This window comes from Gigantopelta aegis, chromosome 4 (assembly GCF_016097555.1).
Source record: "Gigantopelta aegis isolate Gae_Host chromosome 4, Gae_host_genome, whole genome shotgun sequence".
In the NCBI taxonomy this organism is placed as follows: Eukaryota; Metazoa; Mollusca; class Gastropoda; order Neomphalida; family Peltospiridae; genus Gigantopelta; species Gigantopelta aegis.
Genome location: NC_054702.1, coordinates 59,761,005 through 59,782,602, shown reverse-complemented (window position 1 = coordinate 59,782,602; position 21,598 = coordinate 59,761,005). Strand labels below are relative to the sequence as shown.

The window sequence follows — 21,598 nt, the reverse complement described above, 5'->3', positions numbered from 1 at the left end:
TGAAATAAATACAATGACTTTATTTGTGATTAGCAGGAGGTAGGGTGGTGGGGTGTGAAGCAGCATGTAATACCATCGTCCTTTATAGTGTACTTTTGAATATTGTAGGGGCCCAGTGGTAAAGCGTTCGACTAATACGCAGTCGCTCTAGGATCGATCCTCATCGGTGGACCCACTGGACTATTTCTTGTTCCAGCCTGTGCTCTACAACTGGTGTAACAAATGCCGTGGTATGTAGTATCCTGCCTGTGGGATGGTGCATATAAAAGATCCCTTGCTGCTAATCGAAAAGAGTAGCCCATGAAGTGGCGACAGCGGGTTTCCTCTCTCAATATCTATGTGGTCCTTAACCATATGTCTGACGCCATATAACCGTAAATAAAATGTGTTGAGTGCGTCGTTAAATAAATCATTTCCTTCCTTCCATAAAACCGTAAATAAAATATGTGGAGTGCGTCATTAAATAAAACATGTCCTTCCTTTGTATATTGTAGGTGCCATTTCTAAACGTTGTAACCCCCTTCCTGAATAGGCCTACGGAAGGTTAATGTTTTAAACGTTTCACTCCCAATCCTTTGTATATTGTAGGTGCCATTTCTAAACGTTGTAACCCCCTTCCTGAATAGGCCTACGGAAGGTTAATGTTTTAAACGTTTCACTCCCAATCCTTTGTATATTGTAGGTGCCATTTCTAAACGTTGTAACCCCCTTCCTGAATAGGCCTACGGAAGGTTAATGTTTTAAACGTTTCACTCCCAATCCTTTGTATATTGTAGGTGCCATTTCTAAACGTTGTAACCCCCTTCCTGAATAGGCCTACGGAAGGTTAATGTTTTAAACGTTTCACTCCCAATCCTTTGTATATTGTAGGTGCCATTTCTAAACGTTGTAACCCCCTTCCTGAATAGGCCTACGGAAGGTTAATGTTTTAAACGTTTCACTCCCAATCCTTTGTATATTGTAGGTGCCATTTCTAAACGTTGTAACCCCCTTCCTGAATAGGCCTACGGAAGGTTAATGTTTTAAACGTTTCACTCCCAATCCTTTGTATATTGTAGGTGCCATTTCTAAACGTTGTAACCCCCTTCCTGAATAGGCCTACGGAAGGTTAATGTTTTAAACGTTTCACTCCCAATCCTTTGTATATTGTAGGTGCCATTTCTAAACGTAATAACCCCCTTCCTGAATAGGCCTACGGAAGGTTAATGTTTTAAACGTTTCACTCCAAATCCCTCCCTGGATAAATCCTCCTACATTCTCCCTTGAGACGTGTTACATTTATTACTAGTACAGGTAGTTAAATGAAGAAACAAACATCAGGTATACCTATTAACGTATAGATTTTCTTTTAAAAAAAAATCAATACTAGTCTCATACGTGACAAGTAAAAGCGTAGTTAGACAAGGACATCACGCTCCGGCATACTTCATCAATGTGATCCGTGACGTGCAATATCTCCAGAATAATAATTGATGTGACGTGTTGCTATGGTAACGCACGGAAACATATTTAGACGTCTGTGTCTTCCTTTTAGTTAATTGTTTAGTTTTTATCCGCACTAGTTAATCCAACATGGAAGGCACGTATTACCCGTTTGTATTGTGATGTTGGTCTGGGCCTATTTCCATAAATATCATGAAATCATTTGTGCTTGTTCTACAATGCGCAGGTAACTATATGGTGTTTTTGTTTTTTTAAATACAATATTTATGGCTTGTTACCTATTGTTTATTTGAACAGACATCGCTGTGCGGAATCAACAGTGATGTCGTTAAAGCAGACTATTTGTATGATTGATGTGAATATTTTTCAATTATTATTTTAATACGCACACCTGCCATTCCTGTTATCGCCATGGATCATTATCTCTTGTCATAAATGTTTTTGTCATATATCATGTTTTGTATATTAAGTACTATTACGGTTCCATTACACCAAATCAATTCCGATCAAGGGCAATGTTAACATTTTCTAAGACTATTGTTTTATTTAATATACGGTACGAATGCCCAAATTTGGGACAAGTTAAACACAACTACTAAAACATTTTTTGGAACAGAATTATTGTATCAGAAGTAATGAACATACTTTATTTAAGAGGCGTATTAAAGAGACATACCCTAGCTTCAACCCGTGAAAATTAACACTAAGTGGAGTTAGTCTACAAACCTGTAACACATTTGGATAAAGTTACGATTGAGTGAAACACAAATCTGTGACTTTGAAATGGTGAAATACCCTCTAAAAATAGACTAAAACTCGACTCCATAACTGTTACTTCTCAGACGCACGTGCGTTTTTAAAAATATGAAAAACGCATTTTGTGATATTAGAAACACCAGGATGACCAAAAATACTTCGAATGTACGGAAGTGGATAATCTAAACAATAAAATCTAAGTAAAGTATGATTCCAGTTATCAAAACAGGGCTCTAATAGTAAAAAATATGCCTTAGTGTATAAAAACTAGGGTATGTCCTTTTAACACAGTCAGACAATACACGAACAGTTTAAAACCTCACGTTTCATTTACGTGCCAAAAAACAAGCTGTTTCATGACATTTTAGAAATTTGTATTAACAACCTTTATTTTTAATTTCTTTATTAATTCTGATCACTGGCAACGTTAATCTTTTCTAAGACTACTGTTATAGTGAGCTCCGTGGTCTAGCTGCTGGACAATCAAGCTGACGACAGTGGTTCAAATCCCGTCAAAGCTGGCTCACACATTCATTCATCTTTCTCATCTATCACCCTCTGCCTATCATTCTTATTATCTTAATATAAAAAACTTTCCAATTTCTCCCACGATTTCAATCTGTTTCGACCCTTTCTGTCAGTTTTCTCCGACTCTGTCTTCTGATCTGTCCACAACATCGCCTGTCTCAACTTCCTCCACGGGTGCAGTCTCTGTGTATTTCCCTGCACACACCTGGTATCTTCGTCCTCTGCCGCTAATAAAGCTGGTCTGACCCACGGCACTAACTAACGACCGCCGGTAGTAGGAGTGCATAGTAGGTGGTTACAAGTGCCTCTTAACAATGACAGAAGTAACTACTGAACACTCCCTGAAGTGGTCAGACTAAGCCCACATCTAAAAGCTGATGGGGAATGGCAGGTGTGTGGCACAGATAGCCACAAGAGACAAGCACCTGTCGCGGTTGGAGAGACAAGGACTGGGATGTGGAGTTGAAAGACAGGAGGAGTTGCCACATCGGGAAGAAATGAGATAGAATTCAAAGGAGAAAAAAAAAAGACTACTGTTATATTTAATATACCGAAATTTGGGAGAAGTTAAACACAACTAGTAAACATTTTCGGAACAGAATTATTGCATCAGAAGTAATGAACAAGTGTTATTTTAGCAGCAGCGTATCAACACACCCAGGCAATGCACAAAACAGTAAAGAAATGCGACACTTCACTTGGATCTACGTGCAAAACCCAGAGTGTTGCCAATTAAGACATTTTTATTAGCAACCCAGGGGTGAAGAAATGGAAAATAGTTCACTAGCCCGCCGAATAGAACCAACTAAAATTGACTAGCCCGCCAGAATTTCTACTAGTCCGTTATTGTTTAACAATTAATATATATATATATATACATATATATATAATGACAAAACATTATTAAAGATTAACTGAATGGTCAACATCAAGTGGCAAACGAAGAAAATCAAACCCCAAACCTTGATTGACAAATTAATACATTTTGAAACATTCTGTTAAAGACTAACCTTTACACATTTTCATATAGATTTACAAAATTCAAGTGGCATCCCACAAGTATTTAACAAACAATATATTCAAAACACACCGACAACATACTTTAAACGTAAACAAATAATTTTTAGGCATTATTGATCTTTTAACTGCTTTGTTTCCAGGAATGGGGCTAAATCGGAATCACTATCAAAACGGAACCATTTTTGTTGGCCAATTTTTGGTTCCGTATAAGTCATACAGCCATAGATTTTGGTTCCGTTTTGTCCAATTTAGTTCCATTTTCGTTTGGGGCCGTTATCCGTTTTCGCTATAACCCGTTTCCGGAATGTCATCAATGCAGTACATGTATTATTGTGTTTTGTCGTCATTCTGAACCGTCTGTTTGAATGGCTTGGAATTCTGTCATGGCTGATGCCGCGTCGCGGATTTAATGTAAAAGATTTTTTTTTTTTTTTTTTACTCGCATTTGGCGAGCGGGCGAGTACTTTCAGCACCCCTGCAACTCTATGTGAGTTTGCATGCATTTGTGTATGCGTGTATGTATTGTAATAACCGGTCACCTTGTCGGTGGACCCATTGGACTATTTCTCGTTCCAGCCAGTGCTCCACAACTGGTGTAACAAAGGCTGTTGTATGTACTATTCTGTCTGTGGGATGGTGCACATAAAAGATCCCTTGCTGCTAATCGAAAAGCGACACCTCATCATCCGCAGGTCCTAAATAACGAGCTACTCTCGGCCTACTAAAATTCAAACCTATACGTAGCTCCCTACCCTTTATTTTTAGAACGACCATCAAAATTGCGCCGAATTTCCTTCATCAAAATGCTCACCCATTTCTCTTTGGCTTAATCCTACGGGACATTCCAAATTCCATAGCACCATGCCACCCTCCGCCTGTTACCGACTACGGTCGGACTGCTGGTGCTCCCTTGCACCTGCCAGTGCAGGCGGTCCCTCCTTCCAACCCCATCCTTTCCTGTCCTGGACGGAGGAACCGGTCGAAACTGGCACCTGTGCCCAGGACAGGCGTGCGCTACAACAGCTTGCTCTGAATGTGCACGTTAAACAATTTGGTCTTGGTCTGATCGACAAGAGTAGCCCATGAAGTGGCGACAGCGGGTTTTCTCTCTCAATATCTGTGTGATCTTTAACCATATGTCCGACGCCATATAACCGTAAATAAAATGTGTTGAGTGTGTCGTTAAATAAACCATTTTCTTCCTTTAATTACCGGCCACGGTGATGTTGTGGTTAAGCCATCGGACATAAGGCTGATAGGTACTGGGTTCGCAGTCCGGTACCGGCTCCCACCCAGAGCGAGTTTTAACGACTCAATGAATAGGTGTAAGACCACTACACCCTCTTCTCTCTCACTAACCACTAACAGCTACCAACTAACCCACTGTCCTGGACAGACAGTCCAGTTAGCTGAGGTGTGTGCTCAGGACAGCGTGCTTGAACCTTAATTGAATATAAACACGAAAATAAATTGAAATGAATTTAAAAAAAAATTAATTAACGTATTTCCTGTTAACCATTTTGTCACGTGTATATAACAAAATGTTTATATATATATATTCCTCCTATGCCGTTGTGCAACGGCCCGAGTGTTAATAAAGTCTTGTCTTGTCTTGTCTTGTCTCATTTTTAATTCTGTTATATGCAAATTTGTATTTCAGTTATTTTGGGAAGTGTTGATTGTGTTTGCGATGAAAATAAGTGTAAACTCACCGACGAATTGTTGGACTGTAGGTAAGTTACCCTGAACCGTGCATTAACAAAACTGATGTTTAATTTATTTTACGTCCAGAAACGAATTCTACACTTTTATTACTTCTTAAAATGTAACTTCCGCCCCACCCTTCTCTCGACGCACAAACACAAATACAAACTACAGTTAATATAGACGGATAATGTGCCCAAGACAGTCGTGCTTGAACCTTCAGTGGATATAAGAACGAGTCAAATGGTTGATTGATTGATTGATTGACGAAAACGTGTTACCAAAAAAAACCCACACCATTGTTTATTTTACTGTTGTTATTTAAACTGAACCTACGTCTATACTGTGTGTGTGTGTGTATATATATATATATATATTACACACACACACACACACAAAAACACACACACACACACACACACACACACACACACACACACACACACACCACACACACACACACACACACACACACACACACAAATGTCTTTCATTTTGTGTTCTAATTACATTTTCTATTTTTGCAATCAATATAACACGCAGATTACGGTATAATAAAAATAGACGGGCCATTGTTAGATAGACACTCAACATATAAAAATAGTCTCTAAAGAAAGGTGACTATTTAATACAAAACAACGAGTCCAACATTTTGAACATTTATGAGAGCGTAATAGCGTCGCTTCTGTTTTAAACAGGTTTAATGGTACACATATTTAAAGAAAAATTGATTTTCGTCATAATTATATTCTGTAATGCAATCAAAGAAACAAAGAAAGAAATGTTTTATTTAACGACGCACTCAACACATTTTATTTACGGTTATATGGCGTCAGACATATTGTTAAGGACCACACAGATTTTGAGAGGAAACCCGCTGTCGCCACTTCATGGGCTACTCTTTCCGATTAGCAGCAAGGGATCTTTTATTTGCGCTTCCCTCAGGCAGGATAGCACAAACCATGGCCTTTGTTGAACCAGTTATGGATCACTGGTCGGTGCAAGTGGTTTACACCTACCCATTGAGCCTTGCGGAGCACTCACTCAAGGTTTGGAGTCGGTATCTGGATTAAAAATCCCATGCCTCGACTGGGATCCGGACCCAGTACCTACCAGCCTGCTGACCGATGGCGAACCACGACGCCACCGAGGCCGGTCGTAATGCAATCATGTCGTGCAGTATGACGTGTAATGTGTGATTTTGAAGATGCCAAGATGCAATTGGTTTGTTCTAAAAATATGTACAGATAATTCTGAACATCTTCAGAACACAGCGAGTATTGAATTGTGTCGCTCTCAGTATGGCACGAGATTCAGTATCTAATAATTTTTGTTATAAAGACGACAACCCCACCCCCGCTTCACCCCTAAAAACACACACAAAAAAACTACAAAAAACAACAACAACAACAACAAAAAAACACCTTTAAAAAATTTTGAAACCCAATAGAAATAAACAAAAACAAAAACAGAACCAAACAAACAATGAAAGCAAGAAGAAAAGAAAAAATATGACCTACCTACCTCCACAAACGACCAAAATCAGGTAAAAAAAAAACCCAAAACCCCCACAAAAAACAATATCCTCAAGGGGCGGGATTTAGCTCAGTCAACTGCAATTGAATGCTCGCTTTAGGTGCTTGCGTCGCAGGATCGAACCACCTCGGTGGATCCATTCAACTGATTGAGGTTTTTCTTTCTTGCAAGCCAGTGCAAAACAACTGATTAAAGGCTGTGGTATGTGCTTTCCTGTCTGTGGGAAAGTGCATTAGGAAAAAGGTTTCCTCTGATGACTACGTGTCAAAATTACCAAATGTTTAACATCCAATAGCCGATGATTAATAAAACAATGTGCTCTAGTAGTGTCGTTAAACAACAACAAAAAAAGGTCTCTGAAATAGTATTATCTACGTTTTCAGAGTACTTTTAATATCAAATAAGTCAGACGACGTAGCCCAGTGGTAAAGCGCTCGCTTGATGCGCGGCCAGTTTGGGATCGATCCCCGTCGGTGGACCCATTGGGCTATATCTCGTTCCATCCAGTGCACCACGACTGGTATACCAAAGGCCGTGGTATGTGGTATTCTATCGGTGTGATGTTGCATATAAAAGGTCCTTTACTACTAACGGAAAAATGTAGCGGGTTTTTCTCTAAGACTATATGTCAAAATTACCAAATGTTTGACATCCAATAGCCGATGATTAATATATCAATGTGCTCTAATAGTGTCGTTAAATAAAACAAACATTACTTCGGTCGGGTGGGAGCGACCTGAGACGAATGTTTTAAGCCCATGTAGGGTCGCCAACAGAAAACAAAAGGTCTCTACAATTGTATTTTCTACGTTTTCAGGGTACTTTTAATATCAGATAATTAAAAATGTCAAAATTGATGTTACACCCCACAAACTAATATAGCCATTTGCTTTAAAAATAAAAGAACTCTCGCCAGAAATGCTCCCATCTATATTAAAGGGACATTCCTGAGTTTGCTGTAGTGTAAAATGTTTCAGACTAATACAATATTTCTACGATTAAACTTACATATTAAATATATTTTCTTGTTTAGAATATCAGTGTCTGTATATACAATGTGTTTCTGGTCGTCTTTATATTTGTAAGAAGCCCAAACTGGATTTTGTCTTCAATTAATTTCGTACGTACGAAAACAAAATATTTTAGGAAATAAAATGAAATTCGACCTAGTATAAATATTAGAACGATCAGAAACACGTTTAATATACAGCCACTAATATTTTATGCAGAAAAATATATTTGATATGTAATTACAATTGTTAAAAAGTCTATGTTAGTCGATAACATCTTAAAAATTGCAGCAAACTCAGGAATGTCCCTTTAAGTTTATAAGATGACATCAGATTCTGATCTGCATTTTTCGTCACGAAATAAATAAGCTTTATTCTCATCAAAAACAAATTCTGTAGGTTAAAGTTAGATCACATTGATTAATTAATTATCGGCTATTGGATGTCACACATCTTGGTAATTTTTCTGAGGAAATCTTAATTTTCCCATTAGCAATAAGGGATTTTTATATGCATTTTTCCTAACCTCGGCCGTTGATATACCAGTAGTGGGTCACCGGTTATAACGGGAAATCTATGGGTTAAAGATACATGCTCTTTCATCCCATAATGTATGGCATCAGGCATGTGGGCCTGTTTTTCTTGTTTTAGCAGGAAAGAAATGAAGTAAATGTTTTATTTAACGATGCGCTCAGCACATTTCATTTACGGTTATATGGCGTCGAACATATGGTTAAGGACCACACATATATTGAGGGAGGAAACCCGCTGTCGCCACTTCATGGGCTACTCTTTTTGATTTGCAGCAAGGATCTTTTATATGCACCATCCCATAGACAGGATAGCACATACCACAGCCTTTGATGTACCAGTCGTGGTGCACTGGCTGGAACGAGAACGGGGATCGATCGCAAACCGACCGCGCCTCAAGCGAGCGCTTTACCACTGGGCTACGTCTCGCCATGTTCTAATGGGAGTCCCAAGCAGTTTTCGCAAAACAACAACAAACAAACAAAAAAATGTATAATAGCTCGCGCTATTTACTAATACTGGCATAGTTAGGGTGGCACCACGTTATATATTGTATATTTTCCAATCTCCCCATAATATGATTCATAAGCAATGTGGTTGACCCCCCACACACACACACCCCCCCCCCCCCCCCAATGTGGGTGACACACAAAATAAATTACTGGCTACGCCAGTGATTCCTCTCCGTCAAACGTTTCGCGTGTAATTGTATAGTTTTCAACATGTAAGTAGATTATTATTCTATATTTCACTATAAAGCGATTTTTAGTCGTCGGCATGCAGCTTTTACTAACAGCACTAATTTAATCTGTGTTAGGTTCAAGACCACAATTTGGTTACATTTTTGCAAACGACTATTAAGACCACAATTCGGTTACATTTTTACGAACAAGTATCAAGACTACAATTCGGTTACTCTTTTACAGACAACTATCAAGACCACAATTCAGTTACATTTTTACAAACAACTATCAAAACAACTATTCGATTACATTTTTACAAACAACTATCAAATCAACTATTCGGTTACATTTTTACAAACGACTATCAAAACCATTATTCGGTTACATTTTTACCAAAAAACCCAACCCTAGCAAAACCGCTATTCGGTTACATTTTTACAAACAACTATTAAGACTACAATTCATTTACACTTTTACAAACAACTACCATGACCACAATTTAGTTACATTTTTACAAACAATTATCATGACCACTTTTCGGTTACTGTTTTATAATTGGTAATATATATATATATATATATTTTTTCATGCAACCCAGGGATAGATCAATATATAAGAACTGCCTGGTAATCGAGCAGTATTTATGCAAAGTTCCAGAGGAAGATGACAAGAGAATGCGCTTTGAGCGGAGGATCACACAAGAAAAGGAATTTATTGAGTACCTCGGCTGTGTAGGTAAGATATTTTTAACTATCTTTCATCCACATAAACCCTGTAATATCCATTAACTCGTTCAATTCCCTAAATCCGTCAATAGTCGTCTATCCTTTCAACTCCCTAAAGCTACTAAAATCCATTATTCTATTCTCAACTTATTTCCATGCTTATATCCAATTAAGGAAGGTTCAAACACGCTGTCCTTGGCACACACCTCAGCTATCTCGGCCGCCTGTCGAAGACAGTGGGTTAGTGGTTAGTTGTTAGTTATTAGGAGCGGGACGTAGCCCAGTGGTAAAGCGTTCGCTCGATGCGCGGTCGGTCTGGAATCGATCCTCGTCGGTGGGCCCATTGGGCTATTTCTTGTTCCAGCCAGTGCACCACGACTGGCATATCAAAGGTCGTGGTATGTACTACCCTGTCTGTGGGATGGCGCATATAAAAGATCCCTTTTTAAATCAAAGAGCCGATGATTAATTAATTATTGTGCTGTAGAGGTGTCATTTAATAAATCGAAATGTTTTATTTAACGACGCACTCAACACATTTTATTTACGGTTATATGACGTCGGACATATTTTTGAGGACCACGCAGATAATGAGAGAGGAAATCCGCTGTCGCCACTTCATGGTCTACTCTTTTCGATTATTAGCAAAGGATCTTTTATATGCACCATCCCACAGACAGGATAGTACATACCACGGCCTTTGTTACACCAGTTGTGGAGCACTGGCTGGAATTAGAAATAGCCCAATGGGATAACCGACTGGGTCATTTAATAAAGAAAAACATACACAGTATATCTATGATCTCAATAAAAATATAATTTTCGATATGCTTCTTTCTTTCTTGTTTTTTTCAGCTGGCGGGAAATTGTCGAATACCAATGTGTCTGTTATTTGGTTGCTGGTGCCATTTCTTCTATTCGTGGTTGGCTTTACGCTGTCTTTCTGGTTCCAACGTGGCGGTCACTGGCTGGAAACCAAAATGGAAACTGATAGTTAAACACTATATACACAGTACTGAACTCCATACTAGTTCGTATTAACTCCAATCAGGTGCTAAATCCTGCTGGAGGTTCGAGCGAGGGTGGCGTGGGTTGGGGACGTTTTGGAGGTGGGTGCGCTTTCAGGTTTTACGGTTCCTTGCCATAATAGTATATAATGAAATTTGACAATGAATGAATGAATGAATGAATGAATGAATGAATGAACGAATGAATGAAGGAAATGTTGTTATTTAACGACACACTCAACACATTTTATTTACGGTTATATGGCGTCGGACATATGGTTCAGGACCACACAAATATTGAGAGATGAAACCCGCTATCGCCACTTCATGGGCTACTCTTTTCGATTATCAGCAAGGGATCTTTTATAATATGCACCATCGAATGAATGAATGGGTGTTTAATGTTACCCCAGCACGAAAATATATATTTACTATAGGGTGTCAAACAAAGATATGTATATGAGAAGGAGGCGGACTTTATCGCAATCGGGAGAGCACTCGCCTGAAATGCTAGGGTTGTAGGATCAAACCTCCTCGGCGGATCTATTTGAGTGTTTTTTAGTGCCAACTAGTGTCCCACGATTGGTATATCAAAGACCGTAAACGGAGCTATTCTGTCTGACCTGGAAAGTACATATAAATAATCCCTTGCTACTAATGAAAAAACCCCAACAAACATTCAGCGGCTTTCCTTCGAAGATCATTTGTCAGACATCCAATAGCCGATGATTAATTGTTATTATTAATGTGCTGTCGTTCAGCAAAACAAACTCGGAATATGAGAAAAAATGATGAAGAAAAGAATAAACTCTTCACAGATGTCTGTATGTGAGGATTAGCTGGCGGGGCGGATCCACGGAATATTTTGCGGGAGGGGAAGAGGGACTAATGAGAAATGGACATATGGATGCACTCGTCAAAAGGGTATTCCAATGGATTTATATAAAAAAATAAAATTAAAACAAAATGCATATTTTTAGGGGGCGGGTCCCCTGGTCCCACCTCTAGAATCCGCTTCTGCCCCTGTGGCAGTGCGAGTATAACGGTCTAGATCTAGGAGCATCTGACACTAGGGGCGGGACGTAGCTCAGTGGTAAAGCGCTCGCTCGATGCGCGGTCGGTCTGGGATCGATCCCCGTCGGTGGGCCTTTCGGGTTATTTCTCGTTCCAGCCAGTGCATCAGTATTGTTATATCAAAGGCCGTGGCATGTACTACCCTGTCTGTGGGATGGTGCATATAAAATATCCCTTGCTGCTAAACGAAAAGAGTAGCCCATGAAGTGACGACAGCGGGTTTCCTCTCTCAATATCTGTGTGGTCCTTAACCATATGTCTGACACCATATAACCGTAAATAAAATGTGTTGAGTGCGTCGTTAAATAAAACATTTCTTTCTTTCTTTTTTCTTCACAGATGTCTGTATGTGAGGATTCACTAGCTAGAAGGGGGACTAATGATAAAAGGGCGTATAAGTGCACTCGTCAAAAGGGCATTCCAATGGATTTAAAATATAACAAAATTAAATATTTTTAGGGGGCGGGTCCCCTGGTCCCACCTCTTGAATACGCGTCTGCCCTTGTGGCAGTGCGAGTATAAAAGTTTAGATCTAAGAGAATCTGACACGACTATCATTGGGGTTCAGACATTCATGTAGTAATTGAATCATGAACATATTTAATACGAAACATATTTTGATTCCAATGATCCACTATTTAACATTTAAAGTATATTTGTGTCATAGTTATGCATGTATGCTGTATTGAGATCACATGTACGTTGAATCATGTAGCTAATTTTATAATTCAGCATGTGAAGCGACAAAAGAAAGTTATCTAATTTTCCAACCACCCACCCATCCATCCATCCATCCATTCATGCATGCATCCATCCACCCACCCATCCATCCATCCATCCATCCATCCTTCCAGCCATCCAATCCACTCAAACCCACCCCTCCACCAATCCATCCATCCAACCACCCATCTAAACTTCATATATACAGACATAATTATATTGTTAATGTACAATTTTGCATAAATAGCGTTACATTTCTTTTATATTTGGATACTAGCTGGATACTACAAGCACGGCGGAGCTGGGTGGGTGGGGAGCTCTAGCCTCCCAATAATTCTAAATCAAAAAATATTATTGGTTGTAAATTTTTAGGCAGAGATGAATTTTACTTGTAGAATGCAGGAAACTGTATTTCAAGACATCTAGTTTTCCTAATTTTACGTGGAAGCACACCCACAAATCCCCTAGAAACTTGCGCCCTCGATCTCAGTCATCCCCCACCTCACCCCCAATGTCTACTTTGTCCGTCGTGCCTGTACTAGTCTTGTAGCTGAAAGGGACTACCCTGAGTTTGCTGCCATTGTAACACGTTAAAGACATACTGAGCCTTTTTGATGACTAAAATTACGTTAGAATTAGAATATTAGTGTCTGTATAAACAAGGTGTTTGTTGTCCTAATGCTTGTACCCTGAATTAGGGGTTTCACGTTAAACCTACCTCACGATACGATACGTATCACGATATATAAGCCCACGATACAATACGTATCACGATACATAGCCCTTGATACGATACATATCACGATAAATAGCCCACGATACGATACGTATCACGATACAGAGCCCACGATACGATACGTATCACGATGAATACCCCACGATAAGATACGTATCACGATACATAGCCCACGATACGATACGTATCACGATACATATCCCTTGATACGATACATATCACGATACATAGCCCACGATACGATACGTATCACGATATATAGCCCATGATACATAGCCCACCATACGATACGCATCAAGATATATAACCCACGATACGATACGTATCACGATATATAGCCCACGATACATAGCCCACGATACGATACGCATCACGATACATAGCCCGAGATGCGATACGTATCACGATACAAAGCCCACGATACGATACGCATCACGATATATAGACCACGATGCGATACGCTGCGATATGTATCACGATACATAGCCCACGATACGATACGTATCACGATACATAGCCCTTGATACGATACATATCACGATACATAGCTCACAATACGATACGTATCACGATACATAGCCCGCAATGCGATACGTATCACGATACATAGCCCACGATACGATACGCATCACGAGACCACGATGCGATACGCTGCGATATGTATCACGATACATAGCCCACGATACGATACGCATCACGATATATAGACCACGATGCGATACGCTACGATATGTATGACGATACATAGCCCAAGATACGATACGTATGACGATACATAGACCTTGATACGATACATATCACGATACATAGCCCACGATACGATACACATCACGATATATAGCCCACGATGCGATACGCTACGATATGTATCACGATACATAGCCCACGATACGATACGTATCACGATACATAGCCCACGATACGATACGTATCACGATGCATACCCCACGATAAGATACGTATCACGATACATAGCCCACGATACGATACGTATCACGATACATATCCCTTGATACAATACATATCACGATACATAGCCCACGATACGATACGTATCACGATACATAGCCCACGATTCGATACGTATCACGATGCATACCCCACGATAAGATACGTATCACGATACATAGCCCACGATACGATACGTATCACGATACATATCCCTTGATACGATACATATCACGATACATAGCCCACGATACGATACGTATCACGATATATAGCCCACGATACATAGCCCACCATACGATACGCATCACGATATATAGCCCACGATACGATACGCATCACGATATATAGCCCACGATACATAGCCCACGATACAATACGCATCACGATATATAGCCCACGATACGATACGTATGACGATATATAGCCCACGATGCGATACGTATCACGATACATAGCCCTTGATGCGATACGTATCACGATATATAGACCACGATGCGATACGCTACGATATGTATCACGATATATAGCCCACGATGCGATACGTATCACGATACATAGCCCACGATACGATACGCATCACGATATATAGACCACGATGCGATATGCTACGATATGTATGACGATACATAGCCCACGATACGATACGTATCACGATACATAGTCCTTGATACGATACATATCACGATACATAGCCCACGATACGATACACATCACGATACATAGCCCACGATGCGATACGCTACGATATGTATCACGATACATAGCCCACGATACGATACGTATCACGATACATAGCCCACGATACGATACGTATCACGATGCATACCCCACGATAAGATACGTATGACGATACATAGCCCACGATACGATACGTATCACGATACATATCCCTTGATACGATACATATCACGATACATAGCCCACGATACGATACGTATCACGATATATAGCCCACGATGCGATACATATAACGATACATAGCCCATGATACGATACGCATCACGAGACCACGATGCGATACGCTGCGATATGTATCACGATACATAGCCCACGATGCGATACGTATCATGATACATAGCCCACGATACGATACGCATCACGATATATAGCCCACGATGCGATACGATGCGATATGTATCACGATACATAGCCCACGATACGATACGTATCACGATACATAGCCCACGATACGATACGTATCACGATGCATACCCCACGATAAGATACGTATCACGATACATAGCCCACGATACGATACGTATCACGATACATATCCCTTGATACGATACATATCACGATACATAGCCCACGATACGATACGTATCACGATACATAGCCCACGATACGATACGTATCACGATGCATACCCCACGATACGATACGTATCACGATATATAGCCCACGATGCGATACGTATCACGATACATAGCCCTTGATGCGATACGTATCACGATATATAGACCACGATGCGATACGCTACGATATGTATCACGATATATAGCCCGCGATGCGATACGTATCACGATACATAGCCCACGATACGATACGCATCACGATATATAGACCACGATGCGATATGCTACGATATGTATGACGATACATAGCCCACGATACGATACGTATCACGATACATATCCCTTGATACGATACATATCACGATACATAGCCCACGATACGATACACATCACGATATATAGCCCACGATGCGATACGCTACGATATGTATCACGATACATAGCCCACGATACGATACGTATCACGATACATAGCCCACGATACGATACGTATCACGATGCATACCCCACGATAAGATACGTATGACGATACATAGCCCACGATACGATACGTATCACGATACATATCCCTTGATACGATACATATCACGATACATAGCCCACGATACGATACGTATCACGATATATAGCCCACGATGCGATACGTATAACGATACATAGCCCACGATACGATACGCATCACGAGACCACGATGCGATACGCTGCGATATGTATCACGATACATAGCCCACGATGCGATACGTATCATAATACATAGCCCACGATACGATACGCATCACGATATATAGCCCACGATGCGATACGATGCGATATGTATCACGATACATAGCCCACGATACGATACGTATCACGATGCATACCCCACGATAAGATACGTATCACGATACATAGTCCACGATACGATACGTATCACGATACATATCCCTTGATACGATACATATCACGATACATAGCCCACGATACGATACGTATCACGATACATAGCCCACGATTCGATACGTATCACGATGCATACCCCACGATAAGATACGTATCACGATACATAGCCCACGACACGATACGTATCACGATACATATCCCTTGATACGATACATATCACGATACATAGCCCACGATACGATACGTATCACGATATATAGCCCACCATACGATACGCATCACGATATATAGCCCACGATACGATACGTATCACGATATATAGCCCACGATACATAGCCCACGATACAATACGCATCACGATATATAGCCCACGATACGATACGTATCACGATATATAGCCCACGATGCGATACGTATCACGATACATAGCCCTTGATGCGATACGTATCACGATATATAGACCACGATGCGATACGCTACGATATGTATCACGATATATAGCCCACGATGCGATACGTATCACGATACATAGCCCACGATACGATACGCATCACGATATATAGACCACGATGCGATATGCTACGATATGTATGACGATACATAGCCCACGATACGATACCGATCACGATACATAGCCCTTGATACGATACATATCACGATACATAGCCCACGATACGATACACATCACGATATATAGCCCACGATGCGATACGCTACGATATGTATCACGATACATAGCCCACGATACGATACGTATCACGATACATAGCCCACGATACGATACGTATCACGATGCATACCCCACGATAAGATACGTATGACGATACATAGCCCACGATACGATACGTATCACGATACATATCCCTTGATACGATACATATCACGATACATAGCCCACGATACGATACGTATCACGATATATAGCCCACGATGCGATACGTATAACGATACATAGCCCACGATACGATACGCATCACGAGACCACGATGCGATACGCTGCGATATGTATCACGATACATAGCCCACGATGCGATACGTATCATGATACATAGCCCACGATACGATACGCATCACGATATATAGACCACGATGCGATATGCTACGATATGTATGACGATACATAGCCCACGATACGATACCGATCACGATACATAGCCCTTGATACGATACATATCACGATACATAGCCCACGATACGATACACATCACGATATATAGCCCACGATGCGATACGCTACGATATGTATCACGATACATAGCCCACGATACGATACGTATCACGATACATAGCCCACGATACGATACGTATCACGATGCATACCCCACGATAAGATACGTATGACGATACATAGCCCACGATACGATACGTATCACGATACATATCCCTTGATACGATACATATCACGATACATAGCCCACGATACGATACGTATCACGATATATAGCCCACGATGCGATACGTATAACGATACATAGCCCACGATACGATACGCATCACGAGACCACGATGCGATACGCTGCGATATGTATCACGATACATAGCCCACGATGCGATACGTATCATGATACATAGCCCACGATACGATACGCATCACGATATATAGCCCACGATGCGATACGATGCGATATGTATCACGATACATAGCCCACAATACGATACGTATCACGATACATAGCCCACGATACGATACGTATCACCTGATTGAAGGAATTTTCACAGTAAAACAAGAAGTTGAAGCTTAGGTGAAGAAAGGAAGGGCATATTTTATTTAGGGACGCACTCAACACATTTTATTTATGGTTATATGCCGTCAGACAAATGGTTAAGGACCACACAGATATTGAGAGAGGAAACCCACTGTCGCTACTTCATGGGCTACTCTTTTCGATTAGGAGTAAGGGATCTTTTATATGCACCATCCCACAGACAGGATAACACATAGCACTGCCTTTGATATATCAGTGGGGGTGCACTGACTGGAGCGAGAAATAGCCCAATGGGCCCACAGACGGGGATCGATCCCAAACCGACCGCGCTTCAAGCGAACGCTTTACCACTAGGCTACGTCCCGCCCCGAAAGCTTAGGTGATTTAAAAATACGAAATAAACCTGGTAAAAGAAAAAACTGACGAAACACAGTTTTAATGTAGAATACCACGTGATAGACATTTAGTTTAGGCTAGATGCATTCCGAATGACGCCAAGTATCATTGTTTGCACGTATCACTTTCCATATTAATATTTAATGATGTTATTTCCAGCATTATCAACACAGCTGGGTCATCCATCAAATGTTAGATTATCTCTAGTATTTAGATCTAACATTGATTTCGACTCTGCTTTTAGGTCCGTAAATATACACTTTATTGTCACATTGAATGATATAATATATCATTGTGTTTGTGGACTTCACCATTGTATAATTGCATGTATATGTCTATGTATATGTATTAGAATAAAGTTTGTTGTATTGTTAAAAAACAGCTGGATTTTCGTTTGAAATATACTGAATCAGAAATAGGAGAACACATAAATAGACCGGCCTCGGTGGCGTCGTGGATAAGCCATCGGACATAAGGCTGGTAGGTACAGGGTTCGCAACCTGGTAACGGCTGTCACCCAGAGCACTGCACCCTCTTCTCTCTCTCACTAAACACTAACAATTAACAACTAACCCACTGTCCTGGACAGACAGTCTAGATAGCTGATCATGTGTGTGCCCAGGACAGCGTGTTTGAATCTTAAATGGATATAAGCACCAAAAATAAGTTGAAATGAAATAAATAGAATGTGCGGGACGTAGCTCAGTGGTAAAGTACTCGCCTGATGTGCGCTCGGTTATAGGATCGATCCTTGCCGGTTAGCCCAGTGGGCTATTTCTAGTTCCAGTGCACCACGACTGGTATATGAAAGGCCATGGTATGTGCTATCCTGTCTGTGGCATGGTGCGTAAAAATTATCCCTTGCTACTAATGGGAAAATGTAGCGGGTTTTCTCTCTAAGATTAAATGTCAAAATCACCAAATGTTTAACATCCAATAGCCGATAATTAATGAATGCTCTAGTGAGGTTGTTAAACAAAACAAACGTTTTTAATATAAATCGAAACAGCAAATAGTCATAGCCACTAGGATGCTCTTCCATAGTTAAATTTTGTTTTGATTAACGACACCACTAGAGCACATTGATTAATTAATCATCGGCTATTGGATGTCAAACATTTGGTACTTCTGAATCGTAGTCATCAGATGAAACCCGCTACATTGTTTTCCAATAGTAGCAAGCATCTTTTATATGCACCACCCCACAGACAGGATAGCACATACCACGGCCTTTAATATACCAGTTATGTGCACTGGCTGCAACGAGAACTAACCCGATGGGCCTACCGACTGGGATCGATCCCAGACTGACCGCGCATCAGATTAGCGCTTTACCACTGGGTTACATCCCCTTAACCACTGACTTTTAATTCGCTACCCACTACAGACTAAGAGATAGCCCAAAATGTCGATCAATACATCATCGGCTATTGGTCCTTGGGTGTAATTCTGACCAGTAATCTCAGGGAAAGCCCCCTATATTTTTTCATTAGGCTATACACATGTATGCATCCCCCCCCCCCCCCCCCCCCTCCAGACAGGACAACGACTGCCATGGTCTTTGATATACCAGTAGTTTGGAAAAAAAACCTCAGTGGATGCTTCGAGAAGGTTCGATCTAAAAGTGTCCAGAACAGCGTGCTTGAACCACAACTGAATACTAATACAGGGGCGAAATATGATAACATAAAAAAATAATAATAACACTACATCTATCGGACTACTTAATACTAGAGGGGACGGGACGTAGCCCAGTGGTAAAGCACAGATCTGATGCGTGGTCGGTCTGGGATCGATACCCGTCGGTGGACCCTTTGTCTCTCGTTCCATCAACTGCAACCACGACTTGTATATCAAATGCCGTGGTATGTGCTATCCTGTCTGTGGGATGGTGCATATAAAAGATGTAGCGGGATTCCTCTCTAAGATTATAAGTCAGAACTGCCAAATGTTTGACATCCAATAGCTGATGATTAACACACCAGTGTGCTCCAGTGGTGTCGTTAAACAACAAAAAAAAAAAAAACCTGCATCAGAGGAGCGCTCGCATGAGGTGTTTCAGTCAGAGAATCGAATCCCCTGGGTGGACCCATTCTCTGATTGGTCTTTTCCCGTCTCAGCCAGTGCTCCACTGCTGATATATCAAAGCCCGTGCTATGTGCTATCCTGTCTGTGGGAAAATGCATATAACATATCTCTTACTACTAATATACAAATATTGCAGGTTTCATCTGAAGACCACGAGTCAGAATTACCAAAACAAACAAACATTCAATAACCGATGATTATTAAATCAGTTTGCTCTAGTGGTGTCGTTAAGCAAAACAAATTAACTTATAAGTAACTAATAACCTCAGTACTGCACAAACAACCTAAATAAAAAAGGTGTCTGTCCAGGACAGCGTGCTATAGAAACTGAATTGGACATAAATTCCTAAATAAATTGAAATGAAAACGTTGCTTAATGTCAATATCTGCAACAACTGATTTTGATATATATTGTACCTGGTAATTGATTAGATAACGACCAACGCGCTGTGGCAAACAAGATTTAAATAGCTCCCAACTGTAAAAAGCGCTTTCTGCATCGACTTTAGCATTATCGAATGTACAGTCATTACAGCTCTGAAACACGACACTGACTGACAATCATATAACAGATTATGTGAACACGTAATTATTGAAGCAACGAGAGGTTACTGCTCCTATGTGGCTGACATGCTGACATAACCACCAAAGCGATGGTATATTATGTTATCACTTACGATTTAACCAACTAGTATATAAGTAACGAGTTGCTAGCTATTGTCAGTGGTGGATCCAGAAAATCCATTTGGGGGGTGGGGGGGGGGGGGGGGTGGGGGGGGGCATTGACATGAGGCGAATTGCCAAGGGAAC

General features: G+C 40.6%; 1 protein-coding gene across 1 annotated transcript; it reads left to right on the top strand.

The window, feature by feature from the left end:
- The first annotated feature begins 1,545 nt into the window (after positions 1–1,545).
- On the top strand, positions 1,546–11,096 carry LOC121370846. The gene is made up of 4 exons (XM_041496349.1): positions 1,546–1,669; positions 5,408–5,480; positions 9,810–9,946; positions 10,792–11,096. The coding sequence occupies exons 1-4, from the start codon at positions 1,636–1,638 to the stop codon at positions 10,932–10,934; spliced, it is 387 nt and encodes a 128-aa protein (XP_041352283.1). The 5' UTR covers positions 1,546–1,635; the 3' UTR covers positions 10,935–11,096.
- The last annotated feature ends 10,502 nt before the right edge of the window (positions 11,097–21,598 follow it).